We start from the raw sequence: 13,607 nt of genomic DNA on the forward strand, positions 1-13,607 counted from the left end.
ATTATTCATTTTGACACTTGGAAAAGTTAAAAGCATTTTCGTTTCTGTTATTTGTCCATTCTAACAATGAAAAATCTTGTAAGAATCACACACACATGCATGCTTACACTCATAGAGCCAGATTTTTCTTTCTAGGTGCACTGGATGTAGCAAAGCAGCAGAGTACTCTTTGCTTATGGAGAGGAGAAAATTTTTTTTCATTTCCACCCCTGGTTTATTTGCTCTAACAGCTCTGCCTTGAACTGGTGCATAGCTCCTGGATAACTTAATTTCATAAGCTATTTAAAGGCAGCGAAAGGATGGTAGGAGCTTGCTCTGAAGAAAACGGGCAGGCACACTCCCAACTGTATTCTAGATATGACCTTTGATTATGACTCTAAACAAGGAGTAAAATTTTTCATCCTGTTTGTTTTCAGCCTTTCAGAACTGGTACTCCCTCTATCAATGCATATTGCCACCACAACCTTCCTCTTTGCTTCCCACACACAATTCAGAGATAATTTCATGAATTTGTGTGATCAAAAAATCACCCAGTTAGTGTCTAATATTCTAATAGTGAGCCTCTATACGCTTTGACCATTCCTCAGAAGATACACATAAAGTCTGTTGCAAAGCCTTTACTCTAAGCCTTTCCAACTTAGAAAATCAGAAATAACCAAAGCTTCTGTTCTGCCAGCATTGTTTTTGAGACTCCACAGTCACTTCCTTGTTGTAATGAGACACCTGGTGGGAGATCCTTTTTCAATTTGACTGTAGCCCCATTTCCAATCTGTGAGTCATAGAGAAGAATATTTCAGTGCTACCTAAGGGTGAAATTTCTTTCTTTTTGAGGATAAAATAACTTAAGATTTAGGGGAGCTTTTCTTAGTGTTTGAGAAAGGCGACTCATACAATGCTTTCTCCCCCTTAGAGTCTCCCATTGCACATATTGCTACACCACATATTGTGGTACTTGATTACATTCAATTTCTTATTAGTTTCTAATTGTTTCCTGTATGTAAGTTTTATCACCTGAATTGGCACTTTAAGAACAAGTAATATATTTTATTCTTTTCTGTTCCTCATATCTTAGCATAATTCTGAATACATAGTAGTTATGTGATAAATGTTGAATTGAACACTGATTTTGATTTGGAGTTCTAAGTGAGAGAATAAAACATTTTAAATTTCCATTTTTGATTCACTAATTTTCCTTTCTTAGATTTAAAGGTACAGTGGAAGAACTTAGTAGCCAGATTTTGTCTGCACGGAATTGGTTGCAGCAGGAACAAGAACGGATAGAAAAAGAACTTTTACAGAAGATTGATCAGCTTGCATTGGTTGTTAAGGAAAATAGTGTAGGTATCTGTTATTATGCTTATATTACATAATAAAATGACATTTAAAAATGCATATTGGGGGCTATTTTGGTCATGCAAAGCAATTGACTATCAGTTTACTTAATATTATACAAACAGTTTTTTTTTATCATAGAGTGTATTTGGTCATGCAAAGCAGTTGACTAACAGTTTACTTAATTTTATACAAAGTTTTTTTAAATCATAGAGTCTATTTTGTTTTTTCTTCATTTTAAAGAGTCAGAGGAACTTGGATTTGTTTGAACTAATTTAGGCTCTATAATCAGATAAATTCAGGGACTTTGAAATTTAATTTGGGATTGTCCTAATTGATCATCTCCATTATGCAATTAAGCTAACTAATACCAACTAATGTCCTTTGGCATTGGGCTATATAGATATCTAACCTGAGAGAGCTAGTTTTGGCCAGTCTTATCATTAAGTAATTTTGTTTGCCCTGAAATCAAATATATCTGAAGAAGTTATGTTTTGAAAAAGGAAGAGATAAAATTAGAAATGCCATTATTTTTCTCATTTGCTTTTGTCATTGTACTCCAGACTTCTAATAACTGCTCAAAATTCTACAGACTCGTTTGAAAATTTGGTGTAGGGCAAATTTTGCATATATAGGGGTTTAAATAAAGCAAGTGGTTATTATTGGTATAGTTCCCAAGATGTTGCAGGTGATCAAGAATTTCTAAGCTCTGACTTTATATGGATTTAGTTCTGTCTTAGGGATGCTCTTACTTTCTTGCCCTCTCCCATATCACTATCTTTGGTTCTTTATATCTCCTCCTAAGTTTATTCCAGGAAACTTCTAATGTAACTCAGATGCATTTTAGGTTTCTACAGACATCTCCAACCAGGGAATGTAGGTTTCCTCTTAGCTCTTATACACTTCCAGGATCTTTTTGGAAGAAAAGGAAAAAGGACTTTTCATAGGCTAGCACAAATGGGTAGCTCCTTCCTCAAAAGTCTGCCTCTGTGATAGATTACAGCCAACCTATTCATCCCTTAAATTAAACCTGGCCTCCACAGTGTATGTTCATACCCTCCAGAGGAAGATACAAAGTCCCAAACAAAGGTTCAACATTTCAGAGCTTGAGTTGAATATTGTGTTCCATGCCTTCCAGTCCTTCAATGTAGATGCAGCCAGATCCTGTGTTATACTAACTGTGGTTCCCTGATAACTGAATGACTAATTTTTAGCAGCTTGTAATATTTTTTTCCTTGGCCTGGTAGTTTTTTAATTTGGCTATAATATTCCTGGAAGTTGTCAGTTGTGGATTAAATGTAGGAGGTGATCTGTGGATTCTTTTAATTTCCACTTTTCCTTCTTGTTCGAGAATTTCAGGGCAATTGTCTCTGATAATTTCTTGAAGGATAATGTCTAAACTTTTTATTTTATTATGATGTTCTGGTAAACCAATAATTCTTAAACTTTCTCTTCTAGCTCTCTTCTCCAGATCTTTGGTTGAATCAATGAGGTGTTTCTGAATTCTATTTTTTAAAGACTGAATTTCTTCCCTGGCTTTTTGGTCATCCCTCTCCTTCTGGTCTGATTTTCTTTGTAGATCATCTTTTGCCTTCTTTGCTTCATTTTCAGGCTGGCCAATTCTGGCTTTTGAGACTTTATTTTCTTGTTTTAGTTCATGTATTTCCTTTTTCAAATTGTCTTCAGCCTCTTTTGATTGCTTTTTGAGTTTCTGAAGTTGAATTTTGAGATCTTCCAAAGCCTGTGTCCAATCCGCTGGAACTTCTTTCCTCTTCTTCTATTTCATTTGTTCTCTTTTCACTTCCTTGGAAGAAGTTGTCAATTGTCATTTCTTTTTTCTTTTTCTGTTGTTTACTCATATTTTTTCCTTTTCTGTTCTTCTAGTTTGAGCGGATGTATTTAATGATCTTTGATGAAAGATCTTACCCCAGCTGGCAGTGGAGGTTTGTAGTTACTTTCTCTGCTCTCTGAAGACTTCTTGTCAGTCCAATTGATGGGATTAATCCTGTATTGATTGGATTAGTTTTACTGCTTAATCTGCACTGAGGCTGAAACCTGGAGAGGAAGGAAAAACAAACAAACAGACAAACAAGGGGGACAAGAAGGAGCTTTTTTTTGCTGAGTTGTCTAGCAGTGGGGTCCCCTTGCACTGTCCTTGTGTTTGATCTGTTTTTTTTTTCTTCTTAAAACCCTTTGTTCTCTATCTCCCTCTGAGGAAGCCAAGTGGTTTGCAGTCTGATGTTTGGCTCTCTCTAAGCCACCATCTTCCAGGCATTTTTGCTGTGTTTCTCTGGTTTTTTCCTCCAGTCACCTCTCCAGTGCCTTTGTTCAACTCCCTGCCTGCTCGCCTGCAAGGCCCTGAGATTTGTGAACTGCTGGAGACTCTGCATAGCATGTGGGGGAGGCGTCCTGGGATTCCCCTTCTATACCCTCAGACCCACAGTTCAAGAATTCAAGCCTTTTTCTTGGCATACCTCTTTAGTTGTGCTGCAGTAGGGCTCCCCCTGCTCTGTCCCGTTATTAGATTTGGTCCTCTTTTTTCTCGAAGCACATTGTTTTCTATCTCGGTGTGTAAGGGTGCAGAGGTTTTAAGATTTGCTCTGTCTAAGCTGCCATCTTCCCAGAATTCCAGAGCTTGAGTTGATCAGGGAACCCCCTTGATCAACCAGTTACACATACCATTTTCTGAAATTATTGGGCAGCAAAACTCTTTGGCTGACACATTTTTATTAATTTTTAACCTTAGGCAGAATAGCACAGTGGATTTGTAGTCATAGGCCCTGTGTTTGAATCCCAACTTTGTCATGTACCTCAGTGAACTTGGGTAAGTTCCTTTAACTCTCTAGACCTAAATCTCATTTGTAAAAGTAGATTATTTGTATTATTATGTACTAGGTAATTTGTATGATTCTATGATAATTTATTACACTATTCCTCCCTCTTCTTAGCCAACCCTTTCTCTTTCTTCTAGTTTGTGTTTTGTTTTCTTTATCATTAAGCTAAGAAAAAAGAAATGTTTGCCTGCTGGAAATACATGGAGCTCATATTTATAAATTTCTGGCACAGGTCTACACTTGTGGATTGAAATACAAGCTTGGTGATTTATAGATGAATTGGTCAGTAAAGTTTGATACAAGTCTCTGTTCTTCCCAAGTTCAGTGCTTCTGAACTAACCATGAGTTAGTAATGAAGAAAACATCAGTGAATGGTTTCTTCTAGTTTTGCTGTACCACAGCCAGCATATTTGGGACTCTTAGACATGACCTCTCTGAGCCAACTTTTTTTTTTTTAATTTTTTAAAAAACTCTTACCTTCTGTCTTAGAATCAATACTGTGTATTGGTTCCAAGGCAGAAGAGTGGTGAGGGCTAGGCAATGGGGGTTAAGTGACTTGCCCAGGGTCACATACCTGGGAAGTGTCTGAGGCCAGATTTGAACCCAGGACCTCCCATCTCTAGACCTGACTCTCAATCCACTGAGCTACCCAGCTGCCCCCCATGAACCAAATCTTAAAATAAGGCAAAAAGTAAAAAAGACATCAAGTTTCCTTCAGGTCGTCTGCTGGAATCCAACTGGTCTGTAGTTTGACATGCATTAGATTCACATTGTTTTCTTTAGGCTTTGGGCCCATGGGGCTTATACTCCCCACCCTTCTCTCTCCCTCCATGAAATTAGGCGCCAAGTCTCATTGTCATGTCTGTTTCCACAAAGGCTTTTAGTTTCTGTCATCTCTAAGCATAATCATTTCTAATTTCAGACTCAGACAGTTTTTGCTTCTCTAATCCATTCTTCATTTAACTGCTGAGGTGACTTGCCCTGATACATAGCTCTAATTATGGTGACTCCTTTTATTCAGAAACTTTCAGTGGCTCCTTAATGCCCTGAGGAAAAACTGCAAACTCCATAGAGGACCTTTCAAGGCCCTCCATCCTCTGGTGCTGGCCTTATTTTACAAGACTTACATTATTCCTTCTCCTTGTCCTGCACTGGGACTAGCTTTTTCTTTATGCCTGGAAAGCACTTATTTTGTATCACTATTTTTTGAAGTCTTTTGCTTCTTTAAGGATTAACTCAGTTGTCATTTCTTCTGTTCCCTGACCTCTTCCAGTTGAAAAAGATTTTCTTGCATCTCAAATGTTCTTATAGTGTCTCCTATCTTTGTATCTTTTCACTTAAACCCTCCCCATCTCCAACCTTCCCTGTTGCCATAGTGAGCAACAGCATCCTCTCAGTCCTTTAGGCTCACAGCCTAGGTGTCATCTTTAGTTCCTTACTGTCTCTCACCCCACAGATGGGAGCTGTTGCCAAGCCCTATGTATTTCACCTTTTCATACCCTCGACTATGTCCCCTTCTCTCTTCTGATAGTGTGCCATCATTGTAGATAGGTCCTCATCACCTCAGACCTGATGGTAGATCTGCCTGCCTCAAGTCTCTCCTCATTCCAATCTATCCTCCATTCAGCTACTAAAGTGATTTTCTTAAAGCCTAGCTCCAAAACATACTACTGCCTGTTATTCAGTAAACTCCAGTGGCTCCCTATTATCTCCAGGGTCAAAATGCTCTGTTTGACATTCAAAGCCCTTCATAATCTAGCCACCTTCTACCTGTCTGGTCTTCTTACACCTTATAACTCTTTGATCCAGTGATGCTGGTCCCCAGCCTGTTCCACAAACAAGACACTTCATTTCTTAGATCTGGGCATTCTGTCTGCTTGTCCCCCATGCCTGGAATGCTCTCCTTCCTCTGCTCAGGCTACTGACCCCTCTGGTTTCCTTTAAATCCCATCTAAAACCCCACCTCCTTCAGGAAGCTTTCTTCCACCTCTGAATTCTAGTGCCTTCCCTCTGCTAATTATTACTATTTAGCCTATGTGTAGCTTGCATTGTATAGATTTGCTAGAAAGTTGTCTCCTTTATTGTACTGTAAGCTCCTTGAGGGCAGGAACTATTTTTCTTGTTGGTATTACTGGAGCTTAGCACAGTGCCTGGAAAACAGTAGACACTTAATATATTTAATTGTTTGATTTTTGCCCATATATCTTTCTTATGTCTGCTTATGTCTTATATGTCCACTTTCCTTCCTCTTCTTCTATTCTTCATTGGATAATAATTTTCTTTTAGAACAGCCATTTTTAGTTATTTTAAATGATTGTGTTCTCATTGTCTATTACCACACATTGAAACATTGTTGGTACTTAATATGTGTATTGAATTTAATTGGCCCATTGTCCAGGGTTCCTGTCCTGTATAGTAATTAAGTGATATCAGTATTGGAATGCAGTTTCATTCTAGAGGGATTAAGTGCAATTATTTTCATCCATTCTAGGAAATTAGTGAAAGGACCATGGAGAAGAAGTTCAGTCAAATGTCAGCAAAGCTTGATAAAATAGAAGAGATACAAAAGAAAAATATGGATGCACAGAGGCTAAAATCTGATGATGAAAAGATGAATGTCCGAATCAGCAAAATTGAATTGCAGATGAATGAAGAGATGAAAGAAATGAAAGCAGAAGTCAATGCTGGTAGGGCAAAAAATATATTTGTTTATAAATAAGTAATTTATTTTAAATAGTATCATTTTCTACATTCTTCTAGAAACTAGGTTAGTAATAAAAGTAAGTACATCTTATTGTACCAGAAGTATATCAAGTCAGTTTCCTGTATTAATATATAAAATGGTTTTGAAATTTCATACAAACAAGTACTTTTTGCTGGCCAAAGTGAACTGCTACCCGCACTTTGTAAAAGGACATTAGAAACCAGATGACTACATTATCAATTTAGCTTTTCTGTATAGGTTTCATCTGTATCTAAATGGATAAGTAAGTCGCAGGGTTTTATTATAATTTAAATTATAATATACACCTTCAATTGTCTTTTTAGGTATGAGGAAATCTAGTCTTTCATGCTTCTAGAGCAGTAGACACAACTTTCACCATATTTCAAAGATGTGCTTGTGCTACTTATGCTGCTCTTATCCCAAATTTAGGAAGGAGTTAATTTTCCATACATGTTAATTTATTTTTCTTTTGTCAGACAGAAATGAAAATTGCTTTTTAGCTAAGAAAATGACTTTGTTGAAAATACTAAACATTTAATACTGTTTTAAAAGGTAGAAACTGGTACTCAGTGTATAAATTAGATAATTGCTTAGTACTACAGTTCTATAGAAACTATTTCTTTCTTGGTCTATAGTAGTATCCAACTAGATAATTGAATTACTTAAGGAAATATCTGTTATCGATTATTTCACAGTATAATTAATTCTTGTTGGAGTACTTTATTAATATTTAGTCTTATATACTTTCATAAATTAGTTTATGAGCATATTTTAAACATGCCACTGAGGAATTAATAATAGGAAATAGCACAGGGAATGTTAATGTATTTTTTCCTAACCATCTCCTAAAAAGTTATTTTTCAGTGTCAGGAAATTTTAAATAAATGATTGAAATTTCATTTTAAACTTGTTTCTGTAATTAATAGGATTACATTATAATTAAAATTTTTGTTTTGAAATAGAATTTAGCCTTGACACAGCATTTACAAATTTTTAACTTTTGTGAAATTTACATCTTTATAAAGGGTTTGCAGCCATCTATGAAAGCATAGGATCACTCAGACAAGTTCTTGAAGCCAAAATGAAAATTGATAAAGACCAGCTACTGAAACAAATTCATCAGCTAAAGAAACAAGAGCCTCCCATGTAAAGAGATTTGGAACAGTAACAGTGTAAAGAAAGAGTTATCAGCGGGGCTAGGAGCCTGAATGCTTATACAGTACGGTTTGCTCTCTGCACGATGTGCATGTATCAAACAGTGTGTCATGGGGCTTAATTTTTAACTTGAGTTGTGATGACAATCTTTAGGTAAGGAGAGTAAGTACATTTTTTACAATTTAATTTCATTTATAAATCTAAATTCTATGGAATTTGTTCCGTTTTTGAAAGACTTTTATTTATTTTAAGACTAAACATTTTAAAGTATTTTTCTTCTGTGAATTAAAATTTTAAATTATCATAGTTATGCTTTAGCTAAGACTGTTCATCATTTAAAAAATGTCAGTATGGAAGTTTATGTTAGTAAACTGAAATGAATTTGTTAGAGCAGTTGATATGCAAAAGATATCTCTAGGCAGAAGAGATAATTCAGTGTTTGAGTCCCTATTTGGATTTTGTTGTTGTTTGTTCATTTCCTGCTTTGCTTCCTCTAATTCTTCTTTCCCCTTCACTTGGAGTTTCCAAGATAATTTGAATTTTCAATTAAAAGAAATTACAATTCATTCTCTGAATCTAATACTATTTGAATAACATTCAGATAGTAAAAGGGATTGAAAATATTTCTTTCAACTGCCACATAGATTGTTATCTACTTGAAAATAAAGTAGGCAATCAAAGATAATTTTCTGGAAAATGTAGAGCCAAAAATTGCTTAAATTATCTGGATATTTCAGATGTCTTTAAAATAAAATGAGTTATCTCAATACTTTTCAACTCTCTACAGCTTGCTTGATGAGAACCATATTCTGTATAATAGAATTATGGCTCACAGTAAGCTGTTTATGTAGAACTGCACATTAACCACAATACGATGTGGAGATTTTTCAGAATTTTTACAAACCTTTTCCTAAATGTTTCCAAAATGAAGATCAAACAACTAGAAAAATGCTTTGTATATTATAATAATTATTGTAAGTGAATTATTGTGCCTTGTTTTTATGTCATGCACTGTACACTGAAGGTTTTGCTGATGAAATAGAAGGCATGATATTTCAAAAATGTGATGTAAAAATGAGATAATGTGTATTTTAAAATTATATAATGTACTAGAAATTTTATCATTGTTAAAATATACTTCTGTATATTCTTTAATGAAATAAATAATTCATACTTTTGTATGGACAGGGATTCAAGCTGGCATTGAATTTATAACATTGTCAAGATATTTTCATCCAGATGAATGGAATTTTTATAGGTGTATTATTTTCAATTGCTACATTTAATTATAAATTGAAAATGAACACCTATGCTGTAATCTAATCTAGATGCTTATAAATCTTTGGATGTAAGATCTATACTGAGAAAACCGTTCTAAACTGTGAGGATCTGTAGGAAAAATAAAAATAGAATAATTTTAAATTTTGTTACTTTTTTTTTCTTTTTTTCTAAAGACTCAGGAAAAGAAGCACCTTTTGTTTTTAAGATTAGTCATACATGAATTATTTAACTGGCTACTACTGTTTACCCTTGTAAAATGTGCTTCTAAAACATGTACATTGTTCCTTCTTGCCTTGGCAAAGGTTAATAAAAAAGCCCCTGGGACTAGATAAATAACATTAGTAATTGCAAACATTTGGCCACCAACCTATATTTTCTTTAGTTTGGTAAAATACTCTAAAAAAGTGTCTGTGGCTAAGGCAGTTCCCTTTATCATATCCTGGAATCATTTTTCCTTTTGAGGTAGAAACTAATCCTAGTGTAGAGAACTTGGGCCCTCTCTGTAAAAACATGGTAATTGGGAGAAGCTGGCTCCTCTGAGTTGATGGAGGCATGTGAGATCTTAGCCTGTCAGTTTATTTGAGTAAATATGTATAAATATGTATAAATTGGACAGATAGAGGACAAAGACTTTCTATCATCTTGGAGTCCAGGATCCTACTAGCTTGGCTCTTTTATATCTTTGGACCCATGATTCAGGGGTGGGATTGAGCATCTGGGGAAGTAGGTTAGTTGGTTAGGGCTTCATTTGGGAGGTACATCTTTACATTTACATATATTGAGCAAAGAGAAATAATCACCATAAAGAAAACAATATTCTTTGGAAGTACAAATTATTTTATATCTGGCATTATAGTTGTTTAGGCCAATTCCTTTTCAAGTCTTATACATAGATGAATGGCAGTGGGAGCTTTGCCCTTTTTTAGCTGTTTATCTATCATACACTCCTGAGGAGGGAGCATCAGTATCCGTGAACTTCTTTAAAAGAAGTGATGAATGCCAAATTAGGTTCTTAATGAAGGAGTGACTATATGAAAGCAGGTGATAATCGGCTATGTGCTGAATTTCTCAGGTGCTTCTGATGTCATGGTCCTTCATGTAATGAGCTATATTGTATTCTTATCACCAAAGTTTAATGTAAAACATCTCCAGTGTCATTTTCCTTGATCAGAAATTTGTAATAAACAGTGCCATAAAAAACCCACATGTAAATTCGATGTATGGTTTTAATAAAAAATGTTAAATTTGGTGTGCGGACTTAACTCTGTAGAATGCAGTAGTAGGAAATGATGTTACCTAAGTTTAGTTTCCATAGATACTATATGTTCATTGAACTGCCTAACTATGTGGATTACTCAATGGTACAAAATTCTCTACATATTCTCTATACGACTATAGTGTCTGTGTTGTGTGGTTGCCTTGTTAAAAAAAATTCTTATAATATATTTTAAAAACTGAATCCCTTCTATAGAGTCCAAATTCCACTCTGTAGATGTTATTTATAGTCAGCTTTTGGGTTCATAAGGGCTTTACAATGAATTTCCAAGGCACATTTTTTAAAAGTTTTTATTTTGAATATTTTCCCATGGTTACATATTTCAAGTTCTTTCCCTCTCCTCCAAAGCCCCCAACCCACCTTAGCCTAAGGCACATTTTTTAGTTGATAAAATGTCTCCTCATTGATTTAGTTGATAAAATGGCTTCCTTATGCTGCTGCATATTGTGTCATGTAAAACGATAGCACAAATAGTATATATGGGTGATTCTCTTTTATAAACATTAACTTTTCTTTTAATGTGGGACTCTAATGTAAAAGTCTAAGTGCTCATTAAGTACTGGTCCTGTAAGTGGAAACAGAGTATAATCACAGGAAAGGGGTGGGAATTTAGGAACTCTGAGACAAGGCTGAGTGGACAAAATAGGGAATGGGTCTTGAAAAATGTGGAGCCAACTTTGTAGAAGCTAGAAGTGAAGATATTATCTAATGATTGTAAGCAGAGGAGCAATCCAAAGTAAAGGCAAGAGCAAAAGCATTTCTAGGGGGCAAGCTGGATTCAGTATGTACAAATATATTAGATCAGGGCAAATAGTAAATCAGAGATAGTGCAAAAAGATGAAACCTGGAAGGATACAAATAGAAGAAGAGCAAGAAATAGACATAGAGGATCAGTAATGAGAGAAGTAAATCATAATGGGATTCAGACACTGATTTTCATATTTATTTAGCCTTAATCTTCAACTCCAACTATGGTCCTACATTTCCAAGTACATACCGGACATCTCCCCATTAATGTCCCAATTCACACCTCAAATTGGTAGTAAATTCTTCATCTTTCTCTTTAAAACTCAGCTCTGTTATGAACTTCCATTTTTATTTTTAGGATACCCAAATGACCCCAAGCATTAAGATTCAGAGCCTCGGAATCATCTTTTATTCTTCCCCTATTCCTTTGTCAAACCCCAATTCTGTTTGCCAAAATTATCTTCACAAGACATGTCTTACAATATCACTCCCTTATTAAAAAACCTTCAGTGATTTCCCGCTCTTTTTAGGGTCAAATGAGACAATATATGTAAAGTGTATTTTGAACTTTAAAATCTGTATTTAAAAGTCAATTATAGTCTAGTTGGTATAGTGGGAAGAATACTGAATTGGGAATTAGGAGGGTTCAATCTTGGCACTACTTGTTTTTGGCATTTGAATCTGGATTCAAATCTGATCTTTGATGTTTTCTAATTGTGTGACTCTGGGCAAGTCCCTTAATCTCTCTGAGCCTTTGTTTTCTCATTGTAAAAATGGGTAATAACCTCTGCAGTATATCCTTTGTAGAAATGTTATTAGGAATAAAGTTAGTGTGGTAAAGATGCCCTGGAAGTTGGAACACTGGACTGGCCACTGGATTTGTGTTAGTCAGGACTTTTGGAGAAGGATGGGAGGTGGGTGTTTCTAATGTCTGGCAAGATTGGCCCGATGAACACTTTACTATATGTAAAATGCTTTGCAAACCTTAAAGTGTTGATTAAATGTCAGTTCTGTTGAGGAGAACTATTTGTTAGTAACCTGGAGCACATTCTTGAAAATCCATTTCTTCTTGGTCAAATAAACACTTTTGAAATTTGACATAAATGCAATACTGGGGCAGGCATTGAAGGAATCACTGTACATAAAAGCTTTGTGTTTGTTATGATGATTAAAATGTCACAAAGTGTGACCATGAATTGATTCAGGAAGTTCTATAGGGTATTATTGTGAGATCTTGAAATGTAATAGAGGCATTGCATTGCAAAATTCAAATGCCATTGCCCAGGATGTAAAATACTATCTTGTGGGAAATTCTCCTTTCTATTCATGCCTTGTCTTGCTCTGCACTAGCTTGCATGTTCCTATAACTATTCAGTCTTAGCATGTACAGCAAAGGGAGAGCTGGCTACTTTAGATTATAAACTGTTTTGGGGTTCTTTTAGTCATCAGTGCAAAAATATAGGCTCTGTCCTTCTTATCCAGGAAGAAAGCTCCTGCTTTCAATGGGTGGATAAGACTCCATTTCACATTTTCCCAGAGGTATCCTCTGGTTCAGGGACTGAAAAGAAGTAGTTTGACTAAAGTGCTTGCTTCTTTAAAGACAAAATAAAATCAATCCTTGTCATCAAGGAACTTACATTATATTGGGAAACATTACAGAACCATAGTTCTTGGTTAGAAATAAATTAGTTTATTTTCCAAGGAGATCAGGGAAAAAGGAAAAAGACTATGTTCCAGAATATTTACAGTAGCTCTTTTTGTGGTGATAAAGAACTGGAAATTGAGGGAAAATCCATCAGTTGGGGAATGACTAAACAAATTATAGTATATAATTGTGATGGGATACTACTGTGCCATAAGAAATGATGGGCAGATTAATTTTTTATAAACTTGGAAAGAACTATATGAGACTATGAAGAGTGAAATGAGTAGTGCCAAGAGAACATTATATACAGCTAAAAAGATTTAATATTTGAAGAACAATCTCTAGAAGATGAACTAAAAATGGAAACACAAAAGATATAATCCATGTATCTACCAATCTGGACGATACCTTCAGTGGTGTGGAGAGTGGAGGGAGGGACTGAGATATTTTGAAATAAATTCTTTTAATTAAAAAAATTTAAAAAGAAATAAATTAGTCATATAGTTATTTTGGGAAAGACTTACCACTCTTTTTATTCAAGGTTCTAAGACCTAGATGTCTGTTTGGGAAGATGCTGGGGATAAAGTTGCCAAGCTTGGTGATAGTTATTGT

The 13,607-nt window shown here is 35.2% G+C and overlaps 1 protein-coding gene across 1 annotated transcript in view; it reads left to right on the plus strand.

Moving 5' to 3' along the window:
- Positions 1–8,148, plus strand: part of FAM81A (family with sequence similarity 81 member A) — a 79,766-nt gene extending 71,618 nt beyond the window's left edge. Inside the window, exons 7-9 of the mRNA XM_044662382.1 lie at positions 1,202–1,337; positions 6,658–6,853; positions 7,917–8,148. Coding sequence (XP_044518317.1) covers positions 1,202–1,337; positions 6,658–6,853; positions 7,917–8,041 — 457 coding nt within the window. The 3' untranslated portion in view covers positions 8,042–8,148. The remainder of the gene's footprint in view (positions 1–1,201; positions 1,338–6,657; positions 6,854–7,916) is intronic.
- Positions 8,149–13,607: the final 5,459 nt, after the last annotated feature.

The sequence above is a fragment of the Gracilinanus agilis genome, chromosome 2, assembly GCF_016433145.1.
Source record: "Gracilinanus agilis isolate LMUSP501 chromosome 2, AgileGrace, whole genome shotgun sequence".
NCBI classification, from domain to species: Eukaryota; Metazoa; Chordata; class Mammalia; order Didelphimorphia; family Didelphidae; genus Gracilinanus; species Gracilinanus agilis.